The following is a 27,771-nucleotide window of genomic DNA, read 5'->3' on the forward strand; positions in this document are numbered from 1 at the left end:
GCGATTTAATGAATGATGGTGCAGAGCGATTTATTGAAGGATGGGAAAAGCGATTTAATGATTGACGGTGCAGATGGTGCAGATATATCGGTGTGACCAGCAGTGTTACTGGCATTCACGAATCATTTTCCATGATCAAAATATGTCGGAATAGGGCATTCCTATTCGCGTTACCAGCATTCGTCCATTATTTTTAATCAATAAAATTCATAAACTGTCGAGTAGTTTGTAATGAATAGTTTGGTATATTTTCTTCATCTCCACTCGACTCCCCTATCCCCTCATTCCTCATTACCCCACTACCATCCCTCCTCCTTCTCCCCATCCCTCAACCCCTTCCCTCTCATTTCCCTCCCCTTCCCTTTGTTTTGGAGAAGAATGTCACCTGTTCTTCGTAGTAATCTTCGTCTTCATCACAATGATGCTTCGCAGCCTTGGGATTGGTATGGATGACCATCTCCTGGATGTTACCCTGTAGGTCACAAAAACATAAACAATTTACATGCTTGTTTCATTCAGTGAACAATATCTGTGTCGAAAATAAAATACTTATTCATTCAACAACAAAAAAAGGTTTTCAGAGAACTACAAAGCCCGGATGACTTTATTAAAACAGGCCCAAAATGACGCTCGAGTTCACCTAGACCCAACTATATTGAATAAATAATCATTCATAGTCCAGAAAGGACGTTAATCACCAATTTTGATCAAAATCCTAATGGTTAGTATTTTATTAATGGCTAAAAATGCTTTTTAAATCAGCATTTTGACCTCACGATGACCCACTGAAAATGCAAGTTTAGGGATGTCTTAAACAAAGCTGACAATGAACAAATGTAAGGAAAGTTTCAGGAAATTCCACCATTGTTTTCAGAGAAATTTCAAATTTCGTTGATGTACACACAGCCGATGTCCAGTGAGACAAGTTATCCTCAGTACATAATTCTCAGTTCATAAAATGTATTAAATTCCAAATGGGAGGATGAATTAGATAATTAGACAACTGCAACCAATCACCATCATCACATTGGGTTTCCTGGGAGAGACGCCATTGTAATAAAACAGTCTCAAGGTAGTTCCAGCAAATGAAAATACCTTCTAAACTACCTCTGGCACAAGAATCATTTTGAAGTTTGTATGAACAGCCAGGGAAGCAGCACAATGCACGCACATCTTTGCTTAAAAATAATAAAAAGTGTTTGCGAGGAAGTTCTGACTCGGGGTTGTAAGGTACTGTCAGCAAATGAGACAGCGGACTCCCTCGCTGGGCCTATGGCTGAGCTCTGCCATTTCTGGAGGTGAAGCACATTTGATACCACTGGTGAACCGACTCGAGAACGGTCACTATGGCACGGAGTACAATTACGGTCACGTGACAGTTAAGCATGAGCAATTATGGTCACGTGATATGATGGCCGGAAGAGAAACTGGTGCCATCAACTCGACGTGACCGATCCCTTCTTATATCTATGGTGTTGAAAAACCCATCAGGCCAGGTACTTGGAATAGTCCGAGAAACGCAGGTGCTGTGTCATTCATTCCACTCTATCTGAAGTTATCTCGAGGAACCTTTGTTATTGTAAATGTAACAACAATGGCAGAAAAAAATTTTATTTTGAAAATTCAAATTACGACGTTTTTACAATCATTCATGTTTTCCTTATTGTTTTTCTGCTTTGTTAATAAAACGTCTTGGGATAGCTTTACCAGGGAGGCGGTTCAGAAATAAACAAAGCAGCCTGTTCAAGTCCACCGCAGGACAAAGGCCTTCCTCAATTCGTGTTGAGGGTCTAGGGTATGCACACCACGCTTGCCAAGTGCGGATTGATTCGAGTGAACAGCCGTGGGAATCAAACCCACACGAGCCAGTGGAGAAAGAAACAAGTGTTCAACTACTTGACCATGCAGCCGGCTGTTGTTATGATTATTATGATTATTATTATTATTTACTCAAATGAGTTGCAGACCAGTAAGGGCACGTTGATTCCACATTCAAAATCACAAGTTCCAATAAACAACAACAACATCGTTTTATATTATTTAACAGACAAACTTTACCCTGCTTTATGTGTAACTAGTATAAAAACCCATCAAAAATAACGGGTTGGAGCAGTTTATTCGACGGAGCAGCCTCGTGAGCATGCCAAAGTCTGAAGCCTCGGCCTAGGGTCAGGTGTGCTTATATCCAGGGGCGCTGCCAGGGATTTTGGGCCCCATGAAAAGATATCACAATGGGCCCCTATGAAGCACGCGCGCACATTTTAACCTAATGTTCTAATAATTTTTAGGGCCCCTGTCAGTGTAGGGCCCTTGGAATCATCCTAACTTTTCCCCCCCTTACAGCGTCCCTGTAGTTATATCTTCCTTATTTATGAGACATCATACGGACGTCATGAACACTCGGTTTACTCTGCGTGCGTTGCACATCATGTGCAGCGAATTTCACATCCCTGCCTCGTGTATTTATTGTCTAAAAAAAAACGATTTTGTACACCGCCGTTGAGGCTCGGTTTACAAGCCACCGTCTACACTTTTATAACATAATTACTCTTTTATGGAAAATGTTTTTCGAGTTTGTTTTTTCCTCAAAACAGACCATAGTGAACACACATTCATGTTAAATGATTGGCCTTTAAAACCAGGGGGTGGGGGAGGGAACAGACATCTGTACAAACACACAAACTGACATTGTGTTTCATATAGTAGATGAGAACATTATATCAACAATTCGGGAAATTACTAACTGTGTTCATGAATTAAAGAAATGCACCAAAAAGCCAAGTTACTAGATCGGCAGCCACATCTATTTTTTTTTAAAGAAAAAAAAAAGATTTATTCAGGCCATTTTATCTTCCGAAACCTTTCACATGAAATCCAAGGTCAGGAACAGAAGCTTATTCTCTGTTCACAAACACAAAGGCAACTGTTACACGGTTATGCCGTTCAAGGCAAACCATATATTATATAACTTGTCGCAATCTCTGCAAAGCACAATGGCCTTCAATAGTCCAATAAATTAAATCCCATGGATAGCTCAGATCATAGCTGGGATTCCAGACAGAGTTATATTAAAACTATCTCCTGGCAATGGCTAACACGCTTGGACCTTTGGTTATACCAATTATGCCATTCAGGACTCCAAATGCCATTCAGGAGTTTGCACGAATCAACTACCAAAAATGGAGCATTGGCTCGAAACGTACAATTCACAACCATCATGCAAGTCCAACAGGGTGGCACCTGGGCTGAGCACCTACTTTTGAGTTGTTTTGTCTGGGTAGACTCTCGACACGACTATAAACTCTCAGACTGGTGCTTCGCGTGGAGGGCGTTTGTTGCATCGCAAACCGCACCCTTTCTGGGATGGACCATAACCTGGGTGTCCTGTGTGACATTAAAGATGGCACGATGAACTCTTTCACGAAGATAAGGAGCGTTATCGTCGGCAACCCTGGGCAAATGACACATTCCTGCTCAAATCACCTTCAGGGGCAGGTCAGGCCTGCCCATGGGCCAAAACTTTTCCCGGGGACCCCACAAGAAGGTAGGATTAATTAGGGCCAGGAAAGCTGAAGTAGTTGGAGTAGTAGTAGCCATTGTATTACTATTGAGGACATAATGCACGGGGTGATTCACATACGACGTACTATTTTGTTTTTGAATAACTCGGTGTTGCGCGAACCGATTTACTTGTAATTTGCAGCACTTATAGACAAATGTTCCCCATTTATTATGTGAAAATTTCATTTTAAAATAATTGATACAAATTTAGTTATTGGTCTCGATATGGCGGCCGTCATTTTTGATGATGGGAAACAGCCTGACCTCTTGCCATGACATGACATGCCGATTAAATTGCTCTTGAACGTTGATAATTATGGAACCGGTCTTCGAGTCAGCTTTAGACTTTTTAGCAGCATAATGTAAAGAAAAAATCAGCAAGAATGACAAGTTACAACAGTCAGGAGCGTGCAAAAGCTGCAAGCTGGTATGAGGCCACGAAAAGCTTAATCGAAGTGAAACGACGTCTTCGAACGGAGTTTGGTCGAAGCTGGGTGCTGCCAAGCAATGTCCAAAGTGTACACGACTCGACCAAGAGACTTCCTGGAACTCAAGCACCGCATCAGGAACGCCTTCTGGGAGATCACTGATGAAATGCGGCAGAAAACCATGCTCGAATACAAGCAGAGACTGTTCCGAGTGATCGAAAATGACGGCCGCCATATCGAGACCCATAACTAAATTTGTATCAATTATTTTTTAATGAAATTTTCACATAATATATGGGGAACATTTGTCTATAAGTGCTGCAAATTACAAGTAAATCGGTTCACGCAACTCAGAGTTATTCAAAAACAAAATAGTACGTCGTATGTGAATCACCCTGTATATTGAAGACCACTCCTTTTTCATCTTCCGATGCATAGGGTTGCCGAAGCGGTTTTCTCGGCTATTGGGCACAATCCTTCTCTCTTTCATTCCTCTTTTCTATCGCCTCTGGAACAAACTCCCTCACTCTCTTCAATCCCACTCCTCCCTCCAGGTCTTTAAAACAGCTGTTCACCACCATCTCTTATCTTCCCCCCATCCAAAACCTTGATCTTTTCTACCCCCGCTAATTCACCCCAGATCCACTTTTTTGAAATACCAACTTCTTTCATGGAAGTCCTAGCAGTGTCCGTGTTTTTTTTTTACCTCTCACACCCCCTACCCCCCTTCCCATACCTCCTCCCCCCCAAGCCCTCTCCCTTCCACAGATCTCCCAATGTCCCTGCTCTCCATCTTGTTCTCCCGCTCCCTTTATCATATGTTTTATGTGTCAGTTTGTCTTTTTGTGATCAATGTTAGCTCTTACACGATCTTGTATTTTAAAAAAAAGTCTTGGACGGGTCGCCACTCCAACGCAGGATACTCGAATGGCTCATTCTTCCCAGTAAGCTGGTAGTCATCTTGCCAACCTTGAAAGGATGCACAGGCTGAGTCAACCCACGTGGTATTCATTCAAGGAACGACTGGGGCTTGAACTGAGGAACCTAAGATCTCAAGCCAGCCACTTTAACTATAAAGTCAATACCAGACTAATGTGTGTTGTCCTCTTTGAAATTCCAAATGTCTTTATAATTTAATCAACGGGGATGTAAATAGAAAACACTGCCTGACATTGCTACCGAAGATCTCATGAACAGTTCATATATGAAACCCAGTGTCATCAATTCTCTTCATCAGTGTTTGTAAAATTTTCTCTATGCTGTAAAAAATTAAATAAACGGGGATTTTTCTCCATCAGAGATGGTGTTTACGAATGTTTGTTTATGGCACACTGAATATGACAAAAGCCAGACTCGGTCAAAGTTGCTTATAAGGAACCTCAAGTTCATTAATTGATTTATTAACTTATTGTGAGGGAAAAAAACATTTCTTATGTGGAAGGGGAATATCATAAATTAATACAGTCTCCTGATCATCGTATCATGATTAAAAAGCCTGAGTCAACACAAAGTTTCCACATCAGCCAGGAAGTATACTGCTATGGACGATCACCTGCATGATATACTGTATATTGTTGCGGTTTTGTGAATAAAGGCAACTCTGTAGCGACCCATGGGTCCCCCAAGCGAGACCAACAACAGAATCTCCTTGCTCCAGCCGGTGACGTAACCGGCGGGCAAACCACGGCGCCGGGGTGGCCGGTCACGTGACCACCAAAGCGTACCGGGCGTGCAGTTATAATCCTTTGCACCTGTCGGTCACGTGACCACCAAAGCGCGCCTCGCCTGAGAGGCGTGGCTTTCGGTTTCGGTTGTGCTTTCTGGTTGTGATATATATTGTAACGGTTTTGAGAAGTGTAACGAATTTGAGAGGTGTAACGGTTTTTGAGAAGTGTAACAATTTTGGAGGAAGTGTAACGAATGTAAAAAGTATGGTTTTGTTATGTGTAACACCCTGGTAATGTAAATAATGGTCGCAGCCGTCCTCCTAGTTAATTCCATGAAACTTACACACAGGCCACGATATATCTTTTTAAATAGTGTATTTCCTTATTCTATGTAGGTTAAATATGTGTTTCCCACTAGACTCTGCATTGTACCAAACGAAATAAGCGTAGGCCCTTGCAATTTCCCCAATCATCTCCGCTCTCCCAAAGTTCCTTTCAAAAGCGGTGCGAGTTGTGTTCAATCCCGCAAGCCGCCATTGCCCATGTGCTAATCTCGGAGAAGAAAGGCGTGTCTCCACCTCGTCATAGAGGGGAGGAGTGAGCCAACCCCACTTGGCCAATCAGCACCGCGGTGAGCGACCCGGTAGGCGTGCCCTCGCAGCCGGCGGCTTGATTCCGCCCGGAGTAATAAAAGCGACGGGAAGGGACTGCTTCAATAGATGACCTGGGAGATGAGCGAAGAGGCGACATACGAGAGGAGCGGTGAGCGGTGAGATGCGAGACGCTCCAAGCCAAAGAGGAGAGGTACTCGGAGAGGAAACCAGCTTTGGAGAGACGTGCAGAAAGGAGGGAGACGGCTCCACCAGAAGGAGAGGAGCAGGTGTGCCCGAGCCAGCGCGTGACGTCTACAGCATCGGCAGCGGATACGCGACGGAGGGTTTTCCCGCCAAAAACGCGAGGAATTGAGAGCTGCTGCCTCCGACCCTGCCTCCCTCTCCAGCAATCCACCTCAAGCCCTACCTGCCTGCAATATCCCCCGTGTAAGTGTGAACGTCGTCTGTCCTACTCGTTGTCCTGGGGTTAAGTAAATTGAATAGAATAAGCTAACGATGCACTGTGTGACTGCTTCTTCCATCCATTGCTGTAAATAATTTTGGTCGCTCTTTCTTTTTGCTTGTGTGTGTATAATAAATCTGTTCTTCCTCCGTACTCTGTCTTCTTCTCTTTTTCCTTCTCTTTCGGTCGCTTTAGAGGTTTCCCGATTGAATATCTGTGGTGCGATCTGGTCAACGTCAGGTGGAATCGGGCCAATTGGGGATCCTGTAACGGTCGCGGTTGGACCATCCGCTCGGCCCATCATAACATCAAAACCGCGTCTGTAACAATATGCATCCCGATAAACGGGCTTTTTAGAGTTCCCGAGTTGGTTTTTACAATAAACATCTTCTCGGACGAGTTTGTGTCTTGCCCGTCACTTCGTCCGTCTCAAGCAAGAGCCCTGCTCTTCACTGGTGACCCCGAATTTACGACACGCGATGGACACCACAGTGTCCCTCAAATTGCCCACCTTCTGGGAAGCACACGCCACCATCTGGTTCGCGCAGGCGGACTCCCAGTTCGCCCTGCATAGCATAACGGAGGACGCCACGCGATACCATTACGTGGTCGCCGCGCTTGGCTCCGCGACCGCTGCCCACTGCCTGAGCTTCCTCCAGAACCCGCCCGCTGACGGCCAGTACGACGCCATCAAGGCACTTCTTCTGGGCGCTTTTGCACTCTCCCCGGCTGAGCGCGCACGACGCCTGCTCGACCTTCCTGAGCTCGGCGATACGCGCCCGTCCGAACGCATGGACTACATGCTCGCGTTGCTCGGCGAGCACCCCTCAGATTTCCTGTTTCGGGAGCTTTTTCTTCGCCAGCTCCCGGCCCAGGTACGGGTCGCCCTGACAGGCACGACCATCGTGAACCCCCGCGACCTCGCCAAGGAGGCCGACAAGATCGATTCGGCAAGCCAGCTCGCCGGGGCGGCGAGCCAGCTCGTCGGGGTGGCGGCCGGGAACCCTCCCGCCCACCCGCCCGGCGCCCGCGACGCAGTTTCCTTCCCGGAGGCCGCCGGGCCGGCGCGATTGGCAGCGGCGACACCGCATCGCCCGGTCCCGAAGCGTCGACCGGAGCCCCCGCCGGACCCGGCCTGGTGTTAGTTCCATGCCAGGTTCGGGCGGCAAGCCCGATCATGTCGACCCCCGTGCACGTTCGGCAAGTCTGGAAACGGGCGGGCCGGCGTTCCCTACCAGCAATGAACGCCGGCCGTTCCGGAAACCAGCTATTCATCGTGGACCAAGCGTCGGGGCGGCGCTTTCTCTGCGACACCGGCGCCCAGCTGAGCGTCATTCCCACTTCAGCGGAGGACAGGCGGGCCGCCGTTTGCGGCCCCTCCTTAATCGCGGCCAACGGCTCCGCCATCCGCACCTTCGGCCCACGCACCGTCGCACTCCGCTTCGGCAGCCAGCTCTTTCACTGGGAGTTCGTGACGGCGGACGTCCCCATGGCTTTGCTCGGGGCCGATTTTCTGTGCGCCCACGGGCTGCTGGTCGATGTGAAACGCCGGCGTCTCGTCAACGCCGAAACTTTCAGCTCCCTGGCATGCGCTTTGAGCCGTTCCGCGCCCACCGAGTTTTCCTGCGTCCTCCCATTGGCAGACGACTTCGCACGTCTCCTCGCGGAGTTCCCGGCCCTCACGCGACGGAAGTTTTCGGCCATCGTGGTGCGTCACGGCATCGAGCATCACATCCCCACTACGGGCCCGCCGGTGTATGCCCGGGCTCGCCGTCTCGATCCCGCCAAACTCGCCATCGCCAAGGCCGAGTTCGCCGCGCTGGAGCGCCTCGGCATCGTGCGGCGCTCCGACAGCGCCTGAGCCTCGCCGCTGCACATCGTCCCGAAGCCGGGGGGCAGATGGCGGCCATGCGGCGACTACCACCGCCTTAACGACACCACTACCCCCGACAGGTACCCCGTCCCGCACATCCAGGATTTTTCCGCCCGGTTGGATCCATTTTTTCAAAAGTGGACCTGATTCGGGGGTACCACCAGGTGCCCGTCCGCCCGGCCGACATCCCGAAGACGGCCGTTATTACACCTTTCGGCCTCTTTGAATTCCTCCGGATGCCCTTCGGCCTCAAAAACGCGGCACAGGCATTCCAGCGCCTGATGGACGGCGTGCTGCGCGACTTGCCGTTCCTCTACACCTACCTGGACGACATCCTCGTTGCCAGCACGTCCAGAGCCGAGCACTTCCTCCACCTCCGGACGCTGTTCGGCCGCCTCAGCGAGCATGGATTGATCGTCAACCCGGCCAAATGTCACATTGGTGCGGCGACGATCGACTTTTTGGGCCACCGCATCACCCGGACTGGCGCCGTGCCGCTCCCGGCCAAAGTCGAGGCCATCGCCGCTTTCCCGCGCCCCCGCTCCGTCAAGGCGCTGCAGGAGTTCCTCGGGATGGTGAACTTTTATCACCGCTTCGTGCCCCGAGCTGCGCAACCCATGCGGCCCTTGTACGCCGCCCTCCGCGGCCAGCCGGCGAAACGCGACGTTGTCTGGTCCACGGACATGGACGCTGCTTTTACCGGCGCAAAACGGGCCCTCGCCAACGCCACGCTGCTGGCCCACCCGGTGCCCCAGGCTCCCATCGCCCTCACCACGGACGCCTCCGACTAAGCCGTGGGCGCGGTCCATGAACAATGGGTAAACGGGGCCTGGCAGCCACTCGCGTTCTTCAGCCGGCAAATCCTGCCCAACGAGTTGAAGTACAGCACCTTCGACCGCGAGCTCCTCGGGCTGTACCTGGCCATCCGCCATTTTCGCCACCTCCTGGAGGGCCGCCCGTTCACGGCTTTTGTCGACCACAAGCCGTTGGTTTTCGCCATGGCCAAGGTCACGGAGCCGTGGTCGGCCCGCCAGCAGCGCCACCTCTCGGCCGTGTCGGAGTACACCACGGACATCTGGCACGTCGCCGGGAAGGACAACGCCGTGGCCGACTGCCTCTCTCGAGCCAGCGCCAACGCCGTCCACCTCGGCGTCGATTTCGCCCTAATGGCAACGGACCAGGCAACCGACGGCATGGTGCAGGCGCTCCGGGTGGCGGAAATGGGCCTCCGCTTGGCTGACGTCCCCTTCGCGGACACGGTCCTGCTGTGCGACATCTCCCAAGGCCGACCTCGCCCCGTTGTGCCGGTCACCTGGCGTCATCGCATTTTTGCTTCGCTCCACGGCCTTTCTCACCCGGGCCGGAAGGCATCCCAGAGGCTGGTGGTGGCGCGTTTCGTCTGGCATGGGCTGTGACGGGACGTCCGCGACTGGGCCAACGCCTGCACACACTGCCAGCGGGCCAAGGCCCACCGTCATACCCAGGCTCCGCTGGCTCCCTTCACCGCGCCCGAGCGACGGTTCGACCACGTCCACGTGGACCTGGTGGGTCCCCTTCCCTCGTCGCAGGGGTTCACCCACCTGCTTACCATGGTGGACAGGACCACCAGGTGGCCGGAGGCCGTACCCCTCGCCTCCACCACCACCGCCGATGTGGCCCAGGCGTTCATCGCCACCTGGGTCGCGCGTTTCGGTGCACCAGCGGACATCTTGTCGGACCGCGGCCCACAGTTCACGTCCGAACTATGGGGCGCGGTCGCCCGCACGTTGGGCGTTACCCTGCACCGCACCACGGCCTACCACCCCCAGGCCAACGGGTTGTGCGAGCGGTTCCACCGCTCCATGAAGGCCGCACTCATGGCCGGCCTCCAGGACGACGGCTGGGCCGACCGGCTCCCGTGGGTCCTTTTGGGCCTCCGCACAGCTCCCAAAGAGGACCTCCAGGCGTCCACCGCCGAGCTGGTGTACGGTCAGGCCCTCCGCATACCTGGCGAGTTCATTCCCGACGCCACCAGCCCCTGGTCTGCCGCGCGCCAGCGCACGGACTTCCAGGAGGCCGCCTGACGTTTCGCCCCGGTGCCCACGTCCCGCCACGGCGACCCCCCAATCCTACATCCCCCCAGCACTCCGCACGGCGGAGTACGTCTTCGTGCGCCACGACGCGCACCGGGGGCCGCTCCGGACACCATACGACGGACCCTTCCGGCTCCTACGATGGGACAACAAGTCCTTCATCATCAACATCGGCGGCCGGGCGGACCGGATTTCGCTGGACCGCCTCAAGCCGGCCCACATGGACGTCGGCCAGCCACCACGGCTGGCCGCCCCCCGTCCACTGCACCCCCCGTCCGACCACCCGCCACCACACCGGACCCCCCCCCCCCCCCCCCGCGACTGGTCAGGGGTCGTTTCGGTCGGGTCATCTGGACCCCCCTCAGGTTGACCTTCCTGGATCAAGTCCATTCTGGGGGGGCGTGTGTAGCGACCCATGGGTCCCCCAAGCGAGACCAACAACAGAATCTCCTTGCTCCAGCCGGTGACGTAACCGGCAGGCAAACCACGGCGCCGGGGTGGCCGGTCACATGACCACCAAAGCGCGCCTCGCCTGAGAGGCGTGGCTTTCGGTTTCGGTTGTGCTTTCTGGTTGTGATATATATGCAGCCCGATAAACGGGCTTTTTAGAGTTCCTGAGTTGGTTTTACAATAAACATCTTCTCGGACGAGTTTGTGTCTTGCCCGTCACTTCGTCCGTCTCAAGCAAGAGCCCTGCTCTTCAACCCCCCCCCCCCCCCTATAGTTAGTTACACCACAACATGTAGCCTCATATAGTTAGTTATTTCTTATTAAATGTAAAGCATAGTCCCCTTTCCAGTGTTAGTATGCGTTGATATGCGTTGAGGTAGGCAGGATGATAGTAGGCCTCATTGAAGCCTAAAATGCCTCGTCATAGGACTAGGCCAGGCCCTGCAGGCCTGAAGGAGGAGCTAAAGGGAGTGGCCAAGGGAGTGGCCAATGAGGGGCTGCAACCAATGAGAGCTAAAGGGAGTGGCCAATGAGGGGCTGCAACCAATGAGAGCTAAAGGGAGTGGCCGAGGGTGGCCAATGAGGGGCTGTCAGGACACGTGACCCCAGGTGGCCAATTGAGGCCCATGGAACATTCGAGTGGGGTTTCGGGGGGTTATAAAAACCCGGCCCAGAACCTGCTATCCTCTCTCTCTGATGCGCGCGCTGGGCTCCTGCTCTCCTCTCCCTCGCTTGCTTGGCTTCTGCATACTGCACGCTCCTCTGGTTCCTGCTACATGCACGTTATTGATCGTCATCCCTGCCGCGATCATCTCCGGCTGTGGTGTCCTAGGTTGGAGCGATTCTCGGGGCTTCCGTCCAATGAGCCCATTCGCAAGAACTGCACGACCGAGCCCATCAGGTCGAGCTGCACGACCGAGCCCATCCGGGCGAGCTGCACGAAGCGCGCATTACCCTCCTCCCCCCCTTTCCCGAACGAATGAGGGCCCTTGTCTGGGACCATAGGTAAGGCCGTTAAGATTCTTTACTTTGTCCGTTTCTGTACATATTGTGAATAAATCCTGTGTTTGGTTTCCAACCTGGCGGTCATTGGCCTTTCCCGTATTGACCTAGCATCGCCCCGAACTAAAATCGCTCGATCGGGTTCGATATTCTAACGGCGCAAGTCATGCAACGCACAACCGCTCAGGCGTTAAGAATCAGCGTGACTCGTGCGGGGTTCAGTCCCCGTTCTCACAACTGCGTGCGTCCGAAGGTATTCGGGTGGTGACCATTAACCCTTCCACGCGTAGCTGCGGGCTCGGCGGCTGGAGTTGCCTAGCAACCCGTCCACCACGAGTACAGTAGTTGTGGTTGGCGGCCTCCCTGACGACCCGGAGTTCGAGGGGGAGCAGGGCTTAAACCCCCCTTAGTACGTTGACGAACCCGGGATCCGCAAAAATATTGTATATATGCGCCATTGTCTCTGTGGCTTTGTCTGTCTGCCTTTGTTCCTTATGCACAGCCACATCTTTTAAGTTCCAAACTCCAAACTTGGGGTACAAATACAACTTTGTGTGGGGAGTAACATAGGCTATGTGGCCGTGGCCTCACACGAGGGTGTGGGGGGCTGAGAGTGGGCATAAATTCTCAATGGAAATGTGTACCATGATGGGCTCGAAATATAGTTCCTCGAGAAGATGGAGAAACGCAACGTGTGAGGCCACACAATTGACGAAGAAACGCAATTTCTTCACTCCAAGAAACAGCAACGTGAGCTCCATCAGCTCTCGGTAGTCATCACGAGGCTGCTTGTCCATGATTAATGCTGTGTTGAGGAACTCTATCAGTCTTTCCTTAATGTCATCGATACCGTCAGCTGCTTGCTCATCCGTGGAAGAAGGTAAAACTTCCAAGGCCTTGGGCGACCTCTAAATATTGATATTTTTCAAAAATATTTTACACAGTGTTTTTTGTGGCAAATGGGTCAGATTTTGGCCCTTTTGGCAGGGTCAGACCTTAAACTTTTAAAAGTAAAAAAATAAGGACCACTCTAATATATATATATATCGTCGTGTCCCTGGGGTTAAGACCCCTGGGTGACGAATGACCGAAACGAGCTGTAACCGAGGCCGTTAAAGGCCAGATTATCTTTTCGCGCGCATGGGAAGGTACGAAGCCTTATCTGATTGGACGGCCAGCACGGGGTTTAATGACTCGACCCACAAACACAAATACGAGACAGCAATATTCACAATACCAGAATGAAATGCAAAAAATAAAGGATTTAATGAAAATGAATGCAAGGATAATGAAAAGGAAATAAATGGTGAGGTATAACTAAATTATAACTGAGGGACCCTCCTCACGGACACAGAGACACGACAAGGCAAGACAAATAAAAGAAAATGTGTTTGTGTGGCGCATTGGCCGGTACTCAGCCTGGCGTCCCCAAACGGCCGTCGAAAGCCTGGTGGTCGTCGAATGGGTCTCGAGTCACCACGCGGGAAAACAGACACAGACACACAGTCATACCCACAGCCAGCCGCCGGTGCGAGACAAGCAGGCAAGAGCACCTCCCTCGGTCTGCACGATCCTTCCACAGTCCACCAAAGCTCCGCACCTGCTCCACCAGCGGACATGGCACGAAGCACAGCCATTCTCTAGCGCGACCAGAGAAAGAGCGAGCGAAGCGACCATCCCTCGCGTGAAGCCAGGACCAGGCCAAGAGCAAAAGGCAAACACAGCCGTTCTCTTTGAAAGCCACCACACCAGAAAAAGAGAGAAAATGTCGTCGCCTCTTGCTTTTTCTCCGAGCGTCCCAATGATGTCATCCTCTTGACCAATCGCCCAGCACCATCGAATCGTCCCAACCAATCGTCCTTCGAGGCGTGGCCTCAAGGCCATCCTTGACACCCAATGACGAAGCTCAGGGCATGGCCTGTCAATTCCGGACCTCTGATGCAGAGCCTAGCTGTCCTTCGGGAATGTTCGGCTGGGGGGAGGTTCCTTTGCCAATTGGCAAATGCTGTTTCTGTCGGCCCTGGTGGCGTGGTTGGCTAATGAAGCCCATCGCCTGGCCGGCTGAGTTTTATAAGAACATTCGGGAAAAATCACAGGGAGGCAATACATACTGGGGATTATTAACCATAAGCCCTATTAATTAATTAGCGCAAAATCACCCTCCTTATGGCGACATGCAAACGCTCTTAACCTGAACATTTACCCTGCTTATGTACATCGAGATGGGTTCTTCTTCGTGCACATGGTCCATACTAAAACCTACATATTCTGAACTGTCCTAAGGTATTCCATACCTACCCCCACAAACGTAACAATCTATATGCATATATATAATGCTGTTCTCCATCCTGAGACGAACACCATAAAATCACTGCCACACCACACTCAATGTCTACGGCTCCTGGAAGAGCTCTCTCACAGTGCTAACTACAATGGCACTCGGTACAGCACATACCACCTTAACTAAAATTGAATCCGCTTGTTCTCATCACCTGACCAACTCATCGGAAATGACAGAATATTTTTTGGTTATATTATTTGTTTACTTCCGGGTGTGCAAACCAACGACTCTGAGCCTCTACACTACCAGTGTGCAGAACAAAAACCCATATCTATCTATAATTCCAGTAATCTCTGTACGTCTGTACGTCTGTACGTTTGTTTGTCTGTGACCGCTGTTTCTCGACAACCACGGGTCCGATATACTTTTAACTTGCCAGGTATATTGCTGGGGACCCGAGGATGTGCCTTTTCAAGGTTTCATATTAATCGGACAATTACTTACCGAGCTATGTCCAAAAAACGATTCAACCAATCAGAGAGCAGCGAACGATCGCGTGTGCCGAACGTGGAGGACACACTCTGCCTCGGATGGCACATTTGAGAGCGTATTCATTTATTTCACGTTTGCAAACTATGTTGGCGTTAAACTATGTTTTACAACTAATAAAACCGAATTTGCGATTCATTCGCTTTCCTGCGCGTTTGTGCACGCGATGGCGATTTCTTTACCAAACTCCGGAAGCCGTTCGCTTTGGACCAAACCATTGCATGTAAATAGAGGGGGGGGATTGTCACCGTACTCGCAAGCCGTTCGCTTTGGACCAAACCATTGCATGTAAATAGAGGGGGGGGATATAATTTTAGATATAGATATAGTACGGGCAATGCCCTAGTAACTCGAAATTGTGTGAATATCGATTTTTATGGACATGCACATGCAGTGTCCGAACCTAAGAGCTCTTAAATGAGGTATCATTCAGCATCATATGTGCTATGGTCACGATGTTTACCCCGATGAGACACAGTTGTGCAACTTGCATTTATATATAGAATATATTTTAAAAAGGCTCTTCTGGCAAATGCAAACAGTTACAAGCTACATCATTAGGCATGAGCTGATTAGAGCTACAGCCCCCGACATCTCTGTAGGATTGCACTGCAGCCAATACTGGGAAGATAATTTAATTCTCAATGAACACTCTGATCAACACTGGAGAGGAAACACCAATGGACACGTGTTTGGGCTTGTCGGCCCTCTTTAACGTGGAGCAGAAGCTCCTCCCCAGAGTGAACCAGTTGAATTCTTCAAGACATAAAGTCGAAATCAGACCCCATTAATGCAGTTGATACCAGGAAGCAAGTGCCACACCAGCTATTGCTGCACGCACCCTGACCACCAGGAAATACGTGCCACACATTAACCTGCCCATGGTAGGCCACACAAAACTTGTCTGCGAGCAACCGGTACCATTTAAATTTTTAAAAGGCTCTTCTGGCTAAACAGATGCACAAGCTCTGCCTATTTATTATTATTATTTTTTTGTATACAAGATGGAGGCTCGTGTAAGAGCTAACATTAATGACAAAAAAAAAACGATACATAAGACGAAATAATGGGCGTGGGAGACAAGATGGGGAAAGAGGGGGAAGAACACAAGTACAACAAGCACACAAGAGGGGGGCGGCACACAAGAGAGGGGGAAGCACACAAGTACAACAGCAGATAACAGGGACATCGGGAGATATGTGGAAGGGAGAGGGCTTGGGGGTAGGAGGAATGGGAAGGGGGGGGGGGTTGCAATAAAAACATGGACATTGCTAGGACTTTCAGGAAAGAAGTCGGCATCTCAAAAAGTGGAACTGGGGTGAATTAACAGGGGTAGAAAAGATCAAGGTTTTGGATGGGGGAAGACAAGAGATGGTGGTGAACAACTGTTTTAAAGACCTGGAGGGAGGAGTGGGATTGAAGAGAGTGAGGGAGTTTGTTCCAGAGGCGGGAGAAAAGAGGAATGAAGGAGTGAAGGTGAGCAGAGAGCCTAGATTTTGGCAGTTTCACCAGAAGAGGGTTGCTGGCAGATCTTGTGCGACCTGTAGGAGTACTTGGGGGACACAGCACAGACAGGGCTGTGGGGGGGGGGTTGGGGGGGCTAGGCCAGAGAGGAGTCCGGTAGAAGACAGAAAGACCACCAACCTGCCTGCGGTGAGAGAGTGAAAGGCCCTCACAATCGGCTTCATCGTGGAAGATTCCAATGAGTCTTCCTTTAGTAAGCATGAGTCTTCCTTTACACCTCTAAATTATACAACCTGGTCAAATAGACATTCCTATAGTATACGAGGCCTTGGGCGACCTCTAATTCTCTTACCTATATTCTCTTTTTGGTCTTGATAGTAAGAATGATTGCAGATGCCCAATTGTCAATTTTCATGCACAAAAATAATTCCCAGTTGTATTTCCTTCTGCCAAATGGCATTCTGAAAGAACAAACGCAGCCAGGAACATTCTTTGAAAGCCATTCTTCAAACGGCTCGGTGGGCCGACTCGTAGCTTCATCGAGCAGCAGGTGCTGAAAACAGCAAAGATGCCTGTGGATGCAACAAGTGATATTCTGCGAACAGCTTTTTAATCCCATCGTCATGTGAATCTGGTTAGCCATTGGCTAAATATCAGATGAATTCTCAACGGTCCCACTGTGTCCAAAACAAGCAGCCTTTCTTTCCGATGCTTGATGAGGTCAGACCAGAAACCAGAATGTTATCTCTGCCGTGGCCTAACGACTTTCATCGTGAATGAAAATCTTTTTGCACTGCGATGTTAACGTTCTCACACAAGTTTCTTCGTTTAGAAATCACTTCATCCACACACATCCCCTTAAGATGCTTCCAAACAACAAATAGACAAATAGTTGTTACGACTACACATTGAGATGAATCGTCAACGGATCATTCGTGCTCGCAATGTGAAACCCACACATATGTGCAATGTTTAAGCAATATCATACAAAAGCCAAACATGATCAGCCATGGATCAGAAGGAAAAACATTTTCTTCCGGTGTAGACTTTGTTTCTGGATCTTCATCAATAGGAATTTATCAACTGAAAGTTAACAAAGGCATGGCAACCAGCACGGGGAGCAAAAATCAAGCTGATGCTGAGTGTTAATCCTTAATTGGAACAAGAGGTTGTATATGACGTTTAGTAGCAGATAAAGATATATATGCATACATACATATAGTTGTGAGAATGCCTTCTCAGGGACAACTTTGCGTGTTATAGCGATAGTTATTTCCCCTTCTGCCTGTTTAGAGTAAGCATGAGGTAATTTAAATCGTGATATCAGGATTTTGCGTCATTATACAACAACAACAACAACAACATGCATTTTAAGGCCATTTTCCCTGCTAGAGCGGGGGTTAGCCTTGCGGTCCCCATGACAATCTTCTCCATTTTGCCCTATTTTCTGCATCTCTCCTTGTTAACCCCCTTGCCCGCATTTCTTATTCCACCATTAGTCAGGTTCACTATGTCAATAAATTATATTTCGTTCAAAATCATGGTAGATTAGCAAACCTATACATTTTTGGAAAGGTTATAGCATAATGAAACTAAAAATCAATGTTTACATTTGGAGAGATACCTGTATGGCGGCCATTTTGGATTTTCAAAATGGCCACTGTAAAATACATATTTTGTTCTATTTCTGCCTCTAATTACCCTAAAAACTTTTTAAAATATACTAAACCTATATTTTCAGGGACAAGGAATCCAATGAAAGTATCAAATTAGTGCTATGGGGAATGGTAAGACTCGAATCAAAGGTTTTGAATTGCAAAATACTGTCTTTATATTCGCGATAAGTTGCATAATCAAATACATGTTATCATTTTGTACAGGCAGTTAATAACATCAAAATGTGTCACAATAATTCATATCACCAAACATACACAGGCAGTCAGCAAAATCATATATACACATGCAGTCAGTATAACTTCACATCTACACAGGCAGTCAATGACAAAATATACACAGGCAGTCAATGGCATCAAACATACACGATTACAGAATATGCCATTTAGAGTTCGTCATCACTGTCCTGTGTGTCGTATCCGACAATATAATCCGCATCGTTTTCACAGTCCGTTCCACACAAGCAAAGGTCGGTCAAATTGATTGGCAAATCGAATTGGTCGAATGGTCGATCGAATCGAATTCGATGAATCGAATCGAATCGAATCGATCGAATTGGTCGAATGGTCGAATGGTCGATCGAAGCGATTGGTCGAATGGTCGAATTGGTCGAATGGAATTGGTCGATTGGTCGAATTGGTCTAATTGGTCGAATCGAATTGGTCGGAATTGGCAAATGTAAACATTGATTTTCAGATTTTCCATGTAATAACGTTTCCAAAAATGTATAGGTTTGCGAATCTACCAGGATTTTGAACGAAAAAACATAGTGAACCTGACTACATCTTTGGCCAAGTCTTTCTCGGTCTTCCCCGTCCTCTACTTCCTTCTACATTCATTTCCATCACTCTTCTCAACCAGTCACTTTCATCCTTCCTCAACACATGACCAAACCATCTCAACCTGTTCCTCTTTACAACATCAATCACAGGCTCTATTCCCATCATTTTTCGCAATTCATCATTTGTCTTCCTCTCTCTCAACGATACTCCACACATCCATCGAACCATTCGCATTTCCACCCTTTCCAACCTTCGTTGCTGCTCTACGTTCATTACCCATGTCTCGCTCCCATAAATCATAACACTTCTCACACATGCAGCATACACCTTTCCCTTCAGCTTCAACGACACTCCCCTCCTCATCAGCACGCCACTCAGTTCCCGAAACTTCTTCCATGCACATCTCACTCTAGCAACCGTTGCCGAGTCTGATCCACCTTCTCCATTCAGCATGTCTCCGAGGTAGCAAAATGTTTTCACACCTTTCAGCTTCACGCCGTCTCCAAGATCCAACTCAACATTTCCTCTATCTGCAGCTCCCTCTGTGCACACCTTACATTTGAATGTAGCTGCCACACTGGTTAATGACCCTCTCAGACCACTACATTTTTGATGAACCCACTCAGCGCACATTGTACATTGAATGGAGTTCACTCCGACACCCTTCCTGCACACAGCACAGGGCCACTTCCCAGTTCTTTCCACCTCACCACATGCTTTACCACTTGCCATCACCTTCGTCTTTCCGATATTCACCTTCAGACCTTTTGTCTCCATACATTCCTTCCACTTGTTCATCTTTTCCTTCAGTCCATCCATACTTTCCGCAATCAACACCAGATCATCTGCATACAACAACTCCCAGGCAAACCCTCCTTTACGTTCTGCACCAGCACCTCCATCACAGCTACAAATAGTAGTGGACTTAGTACCGACCCCTGATGCACTCCCACCTTCACCTCAAACTCACCACTGTTCCCGTCCTTCGTCCTTACAGCTGTGCGCGCTCTTTTTTACATTGCCATCACTACTCTGATCAACCATTCCTCCACTCCTAACTTCCTCATTGCCCATGTCAATACTTTGCGTGGAATCCTATCGAATGCTTTCTCCAGATCAACAAACCCAAGAAACAACTTCTTCCACTTCTCCATGTACTTCTCCTGCAACTGCCTCACAATAAAAAGCGTGTCTGTCGTTCCTCTTCCTGGCATAAATCCAAACTGCATTTCGTCGATCTTCACTTTCTTCCTTATCCTCCTCTCCAACACCCTTTCCAATACCTTCATTCCATGCTCCAATAACTATATCGCTCGGTATGAGCCACACTCTAGAGGGTCACCTTTCCCCTTGTATAGAGGGACGAGGGTACTCAGCTCCCAAACCACTGGAATGCGGCCTTCTTTCACCGCCAGATTACAGATCTCTGTCATTCTCTTCACACCCCAACTTCCTGCTGCCTTCAACATATCTCCCACAACTCCCATCGGCCCTCCCGCTTTTCTACTCTTCATTGCTTTTATCGCTTCCTCAACTTCCTTCTCAGTTATCTTCTCTGCCGGTCCTAAAATTGGGTTACTCTCTATGTTGCCATCCCATTCATTCTCTGTATTCAACAGCTTTCCATATATCTTTTCCATCTTCCTTTAATTCCATCTGGGTCCACAACGATTTGTCCCACTTCATCCTTCAAGCAACTCACCCCCATCACATCACACCTCTCTTTCGCTATCTGCTTTGCAATCCTGAATACTGCTCTCTGACCCTCTTCCGAATCCAAGCGTTCTCTGAACATTTTCCTACATGCCTCCTGCGCCTTTGCTACCTCTTTCTTTGCAGCCTTCTTGGCTGCCTTATAACTTTCATGCTCTGCTGTTTCTGCTCCCGTACCCTTCGCCTTCTGCCACTCCTTGAACATCTTCCTCTTCTCGTCAATCCTCTTTCCAACTTCATCATCCCACCACCATGTTTCCGAGTGCCTCGGTGGTCCTTTTGTCCATCCACATACCTCACCAACGGCTCCCAACAGACTAGCTTTCATTGACATCCAAGCACTTTAAAGCTCAACCACATCATCCTCTACCCTACTCAGCCTCTCTTTTAATGCCTCCCTTACTGTCACCTCTTTCAACCTCCACACCTTCATTCTCGGTTGGTACTTCACCCGCCGAGCTCTCCTCGCACCTTGCACCCTTATGTCGCAGACAACCAAGTGGTGCTGTGAAACAGCCTCCTCCCCCGGGATCACCTTTGTGTCCCGGAGGTGCCCCCTATCTCGCCTACGCACCATCAGGTAGTCAATGGTTGTCGTCGACCCACCTGACGTGTATGTAACAAGCTTATTATCCTCTTTCTGGAACTGAGTATTACAAATCAACAAATCAGCTCCATCAGCAAACTCCAAAATCCTTTCACCTTCTCCATTTCTCACACCATTTCCGTAACCCCCATGAACTCCCTCAAAACCATCCATACTCCTTCCCACATGTCCATTTAGGTCTCCTCCTACCACAACAACTTCCTCATCTTTCACGTTTTCCATCAGCTTCTCTATCGCACACCAGAACTTGTCCTTCTCTTCATTGCTCCGACCAACATGTGGAGTATATCCCTCCAAAGCCAGTGGCCGACTGGGCATCCTCCGTCGTGCGAAGTCCTTCCTTGGCACACCTGAGCTCCTCACCACATACAAGGCTTTCATCCGCAGCTCAATGGAATACTGCTCTCCCCTCTGGGCTGGTGCTCCTGCCTCACACCTAGCTCGTCTTCACGCTGTTGAAACCAAAGCATTCAGAATCATTGGAATCTCCCGCGATGAAGCTAACTCCAAGGGCCTCTCACTCACTCACCGCAAGCAGGTTGGTGGTCTTTCCATCTTCTACCGACTCCTCTCTGGCCTTGCCCCCCCCAGCTCTCTCTGGGCTCTGTCCTGCAAATATTCCTACAGGTCGCACAAGATCTGCCTGCAACCCTCTTATGGTTAAACTGCCAAAATCAAGACTCTCTGCTCACCTTCACTCCTTCATTCCTCTTTTCTCTCGCCTCTGGAACAAACTCCCTCACTCTCTTCAATCCCACTCCACCCTCCAGGTCTTTAAAACAGCTGTTCACCACCATCTCTTATTTTCCCCCATCCAAAACCTTGATCTTTTCTACCCCCGCTAATTTCACCCCAATTCCACTTTTTTGAAATACCAACTTCTGTCCTGGAAGTCCTTGGTGTCCTTGTGTTTTATACTTCTCCCTCCCTCCCCCCCCCCCCCCCTTCCCACGCCTCCTCCCCCAAAGCCCTCTCCCTTCCACACATCTCCCTGCTCTCAAATGTTGTGTTTGTGTGCTTCCCCTTCTCTCCCCATATTGTCTTCCACTCCCTCTTTTTATATATTTTGTTTGTCTGGTTGATTTGTTTGTGAAGTAAATGTTAGCTCTTTCACGAGCCTCGATTCAGTATACAAAAACAAAAACAAACAAAAAAAAACAACCTGCGGAGCATATCCCGAGATGACGTTCACCAAGAGCTTTCCAATCATCATTTTCACCATCATCAACCTATCACTCACTCTCGTCACACTCACCACACTGTCTACAAACTCCTCAGAAAACAGGACACCAACACCATTCACGCCCTCCAGGCACCCTTGCCACATAAACTTGTATTTCTGTCCCTGCCTACTCTTCACCATTCTCACACCACTTCCCTTCCATCTCGTCTCTTGCACACAACATATGTCCACTCTTCTTCTGACCAATACTTCCACCACTTCTCCTGATCTCCCTGTCATTGTCCCTACATTCCATGTCACAAACCTCAGAAACCGATCTCCATTTCGGGCTGTACCCTGCCCATATGTACTTGTAATTTTCATGGTTCTCTTTTTGAGGCAATGTTTTTATGGCCGGATGCCCTTCCTGACGCCAACCCTCTTAGTCGTCTCTTACGACACACAGGGATACGGTGTACCTATTCTAATCCAGGGTACACACTGGGAAACGTTTAAAACATGGAAATTCTGGTGGGGGTGGGGGGGTGGGGGTGGGGTGGGCATCACGGATGCGGGGGCCCAGTCAGCACCACGCCACGTTTGCCCGGTCAGCACCACGGCGGCCCGGTCAGCACCACACCCTTGGAAAGGACTTCGATGCACTTCGGCCCGGTCGGCCCAGAGCCTGGCGCGAAGTCCAAGGACATCAGCACGTCATCTGAAAACAGCTCCGATTGGTGTGAACCACTCGGTCAATGGCGCGAACCAGGTCCCGACACACCCTTGCTTGCTTGGCCCTGATGATGGCCTCGCTGGGTGTTCTCCAAACAGGGGCAAAATCGCCCAAGCCGCGCTGGATTTTGGCAGCGGAAGCCTTGCTCGCTATACGTCATTATGCGTATAGAAATCTGTCATCTTCTATCCCCATGTGTGTGTGTCTAAAACTGCTTTTCCTTCATGTCCTTTTCATGTTGCATCACTTTGTAATGTGTCTTAATTGTTCTTTAAAGAGATCTGATAGACAGTAAAGAGGGGAACCCCACCATGATGACAGAAATCATGCCGCAGATCTTGGTAACAGGTCATAGGGGATACCCCACTCACAAACTGGGTCCTGGGTCAATGACAGCCGTGGGGTGGGACTAGCGGCGTCGCGGGCTTGAGATGGGGGCTGAAACTATAAAGGTGGGGTGCGAACAGTGGGGGGGAGGAGATGCCCGAAAACTTTGCGGGGAAAGCTGTGCACAGGATCCCTTGGGGTTTCTCCGCAGTATGGACGCATCCACTGGAGTCTTCCACCACATCACCTCAGCAGACCACAACAACTCCCCCCTCATGTCAGCTCCTGCTTGCGGACAATCGTTTTTTTCCCCATCGGCGGCCGTATCTCCACCTTGGAATCGCTGCATCCCATCGGCCACAGCCTTTGTTATCTCTGTCTTCTCCAAATCTCTCTGGTTTTCCTCTGTGGGAATGTTTTGAGGCCTTTAAGGAATAGATAATTAAGGACTTACCAATTGTTTGTTATTCAGGGTGTGTATGGGGTTATTATAAATGTCAGTATTGCTTCTTTTTGGATTCCCGCTCTTCTTGCTTGTAAATACACCATTAACAATTCACTTAGTCTCAGAGTGATTGGAGTGTTCTGATTGCAAGTTATGTTGACTAGTATGTCCGTTAAAGGACAGATTTGGTTTGGGTGATTCGAGCCCAGTATAGAAGCGTGTCTGCGTCTGATAAACCTCCGCTTGGATTGCCACTTTGGGTAATCAGGAACACGGCACCGATCAGCGCATCCCCCGACTGGCTCAGGCATTCCGCTTGAGCAAGGTATCGTGGCAAACAGGCCCGTGACCCCACTCAGATTGCCAGAATCGGTTGACCGGCGTTACCATTTTGACCCAGTTCATTGAGCGTACAGTAGGTGGAAAGCTTTCCTTGGGTGTATTGTTCTTGCAACATAAACCCAAATATGCTTAAAATCGAATGTCCTGTGGCAATTATCAAATGCAATTTAAGCAAGGCGATATCATAGCCCAATTTTTACGAGTGAGTCAATCCAGATTCTGCTTTCAGTAATAACGATCAACAGTGTGACGTTGCAGAAAACAAGAAAGTGATTTGAAGATCAAGTTAGATACAAAAGTCTCATTATTATTGGATTCAATTTTGTATTTTGCTTTTGTATCGACACGTCCCATTGGTAACGCACCCACCTTAAAGACGAGGGATGACATTCATGTCATTCGAGTGTGTAGCTAAGGGCACGAACAATGAGATAGGACACGAACAATGACATGCGATTCAGCTACACTGCCCCTGCCCGTCCCCTTCCAAACCCCCTTTCCCCCACACACTTACACGACTCTCCCACTCAGACGCATACAAACAAGGCTGCATTGTGATGGTGGCATTGTTTCCCTACGGATTTTACTTAACTTTGTAAGCAGGTGGTGGCAATGCTGGATTTCAGTCGAATTTGGCTTCATAATTTGGTTCAAGGCGAGACCGTCACCGAGGCAAGGGGTATATGGGGTCGTTCAACATGTTCTACGAAATAAGTACTCCGAATATATGACATGGAAAGATATTTTTATTTATCAAGAAGTAGTAAGAACATAAATAAAGAATGTATTTGTACAAATAAAATAGCGTGTGTGCGTTTGTGTGTTTGTCAGTTCCATAGCTCCATGACGATGACAGATATAAATTTGAAACTTTGTACGCATACTAAGGTGACCCCAAGGTTGTGCACCTGAGTATGATTTTTTTCATTCGTTTTTTAAAATGATTATTTGCTTTTCCTGTCACTGGGGATGCATACTTTTGCTATTTATATATATTTCACTATATCAGTGTGTGTGTGTATACACGCCTGAATGAAGAACTAGTCGTGCTGGTAAAAACTTGTGTCTATCTGGATCAGCCAACAGATAGAACAAAGGATGGAATTAAGAGGACGTTGATCGAGTTGTGCTACCTGACATGGGAAGAAAGGAGGAGCTGATGTTTCAGACAATAACCCTTCGTCGCAGCAAAAGAGGGGTAACACCCAAAACATCAGCTTCTCCTTGCTTCCCACGTTGGCTAGCACACGTCAATCAACGTCCTGGTGGTTATACAAGGGCGTGCTGAAAGGTAATGCCTCCTCTTCTTTCTCTCCAAAACAGGCACCAAGGAGCTTTCAAAATACCTCCAAGATAAAGTTGTGCAAAGGCACAGATCAGGGGATGGGTATAACAATATTTCAAAGGCCTTGAATATCCCTTGGAGCATAGTGAAGACAATCAGAAGTGGAAGGCGTTTGATACCACCAAGACCCTGGCTAGATCAGGCCGTCCCTCTAAACTGGAAGACGAGGAGACTGATCAGAGAGGCCACCAAGAGGCCAATGGCAACTTTGAAAGAGCCACAGGCCTTTATGGCAAAGACTGGTCACTGTGTGCATGTGACAACAATATCCCAAGCACTCCACAAGTCTGGCCTGTATGATAGGGTGAAACAATTGCTCAAAAAAGCCCACCTTGAGTCTCGCTTGAGGTATGCAAAAAAACACTCAGGAGATTCTGAATGAAGTCATGTGACAAAAAGTGTTGTGGTCTGACGAAACCAAGATGGAACATTTTGGCTAAAATGCAAAACATTACGTTTGGCCCAAACCCAACACAGCACATCACCCAAAGAACACCATCCTGACTGTGAAGCATGGAGGTGGCAGTATCATGTTATGGGGATGTTTCTCATCAGCAGGGACTGGGGCACTTGTCAGGATAGAAGAGAAAATGGATGGAGCAAAATACAGAAAAATCCCAGAGGAAAACCTGCTGCCCTCTTCAAGAAAGCTGAAATTTGGACGGACGTTCACCTTTCAGCATAACAATGACCTGAAGTACACAACCAAAGCTACACCTGGAGTGGCTAAGGCACAAAACGATGAATGTCCTTGAGTGGCCCAGTCGGAGCCCCGACCTAAATCCAATCGAAAATCTGTGGCCTGACTTGAAGATTTCTGTCCATCAACGCTCCCCACTCAACTTGACTGAGCTTGAACAGTTTTGTACAGAACAATGAGCAAATATTGCCCAATCAAGGTGTGCAAAGTTGGTAGAGACCTCTCTCAACAAACTCACAGCTGTAATTACGGTCAAAGGTGCTTCCACCAAGTATTAAATCGGGGGGGGGGGGGGGGGGGGGACACTTATCCAACCAAGATATCTAGTTTTGTATTTTAATTAATTTTGTGAAATTTGTAGAATTTGTTTTTCACTTGGAAGTTGTGGGTTATGATGTGTAAACAAAGGTGGAAAAGTCTGATTTAATGTAATTTAATTCCTGGGTATAAGGCCACACAAGGTGAAAATTTTGAAAGGGGGTGTTTAAAGTTTCACAATTATTTATTAGAAAAGAATAACAATCACATAACTATCTTAAACAAAATCATGAAATAAAATTTTTTAAAAATTATTCACCTTTGTGTATTTGGGTGAGTAAGAGTTCATTACCAAAGGTTCGATTTAGAAACTATTACTTTATCAGGGAAGGATGCAGTTATAGAGAACACGGCACCTGAACAGTGACCATCTCACCACAAAGGAATTTGGGTCGGTGCGGCCTGCGTGACCCAGGAGGATGGTGGCATCGAGAGGAAATTCCAGGTCGCCGACCGGTCGCTTGAACCTCGTCTTTCCCGCAAACTTGCAGTTCAAGAAAAGCGTGGCAGTTGTTCCCTCAATGCTGATGGCAATCTGCCACCAGTGGCCTGTCAAAGCTTTGACCTGCCGGTATAAAGGTCAGAGTTCAGTTGCAATGTAAACACAATAAAACAAAGAAACATTGGCAAGGCAAGCTAACAAAAAATTTTTTTTAGCCCATTATTACTTTTGACATAAACTCAGGACAGTGCATGACAACAAATAGAAGGTTGCATCTATTAATCACAAAACTGTTGGTGATCTTCTTCTTCTTTTGTATACAGCACATGACTGAGTGGCATCATTGGCTGAGGGTGGGGGGAAGGGCGGGGCAGCTGTGCTGCTAATGCAGCGCCCCCTGTAGGTTAGAGCAGGAATTTGTCCCCTGTCGGTTGGAGGACAGCGCCCCCTGTAGATTAGAGCAGGAATTTGTCCCCTGTGGGTTAGAGGACATCGCCCCCTGTAGGTTAGAGCAGGAATTTGTCCCCTGTCGGTTGGAGGACAGCGCCCCCTGTAGATTAGAGCAGGAATTCGTCCCCTGTAGGTTAGAGGACAGCGCCCCCTGTATGTTAGAGCAGGAATTTATCCCCTGTAGGTTAGACGACAGCGCCCCCTGTAGGTTACAGCAGGAATTTGTCCCCTGTAGGTTAGAGGACAGCACCCCCTGTATGTTAGAGCAGGATTTTGTCCCCTGTAGGTTAGAGGACAGCGCCCCCTGTATGTTAGAGCACGAATTTAT

The 27,771-nt window shown here is 48.7% G+C and overlaps 1 protein-coding gene across 2 annotated transcripts in view; it reads right to left on the reverse strand.

The window, feature by feature from the left end:
• The window catches only part of LOC137434383 (uncharacterized), a 175,722-nt gene that overhangs the window by 121,413 nt on the left and 26,538 nt on the right, over positions 1-27,771 (reverse strand). For both annotated transcript variants that reach the window (XM_068127326.2, XM_068127325.2), the window contains exons 3-4: positions 26,928-27,116; positions 386-472 (exon numbers count right to left, since the gene is read on the reverse strand). In XM_068127326.2, coding sequence (XP_067983427.2) covers positions 386-472; positions 26,928-27,116 — 276 coding nt within the window. The remainder of the gene's footprint in view (positions 1-385; positions 473-26,927; positions 27,117-27,771) is intronic.

The sequence above is a fragment of the Myxine glutinosa genome, chromosome 10, assembly GCF_964187855.1.
Source record: "Myxine glutinosa chromosome 10, kmMyxGlut1.1, whole genome shotgun sequence".
In the NCBI taxonomy this organism is placed as follows: domain Eukaryota; kingdom Metazoa; phylum Chordata; class Myxini; order Myxiniformes; family Myxinidae; genus Myxine; species Myxine glutinosa.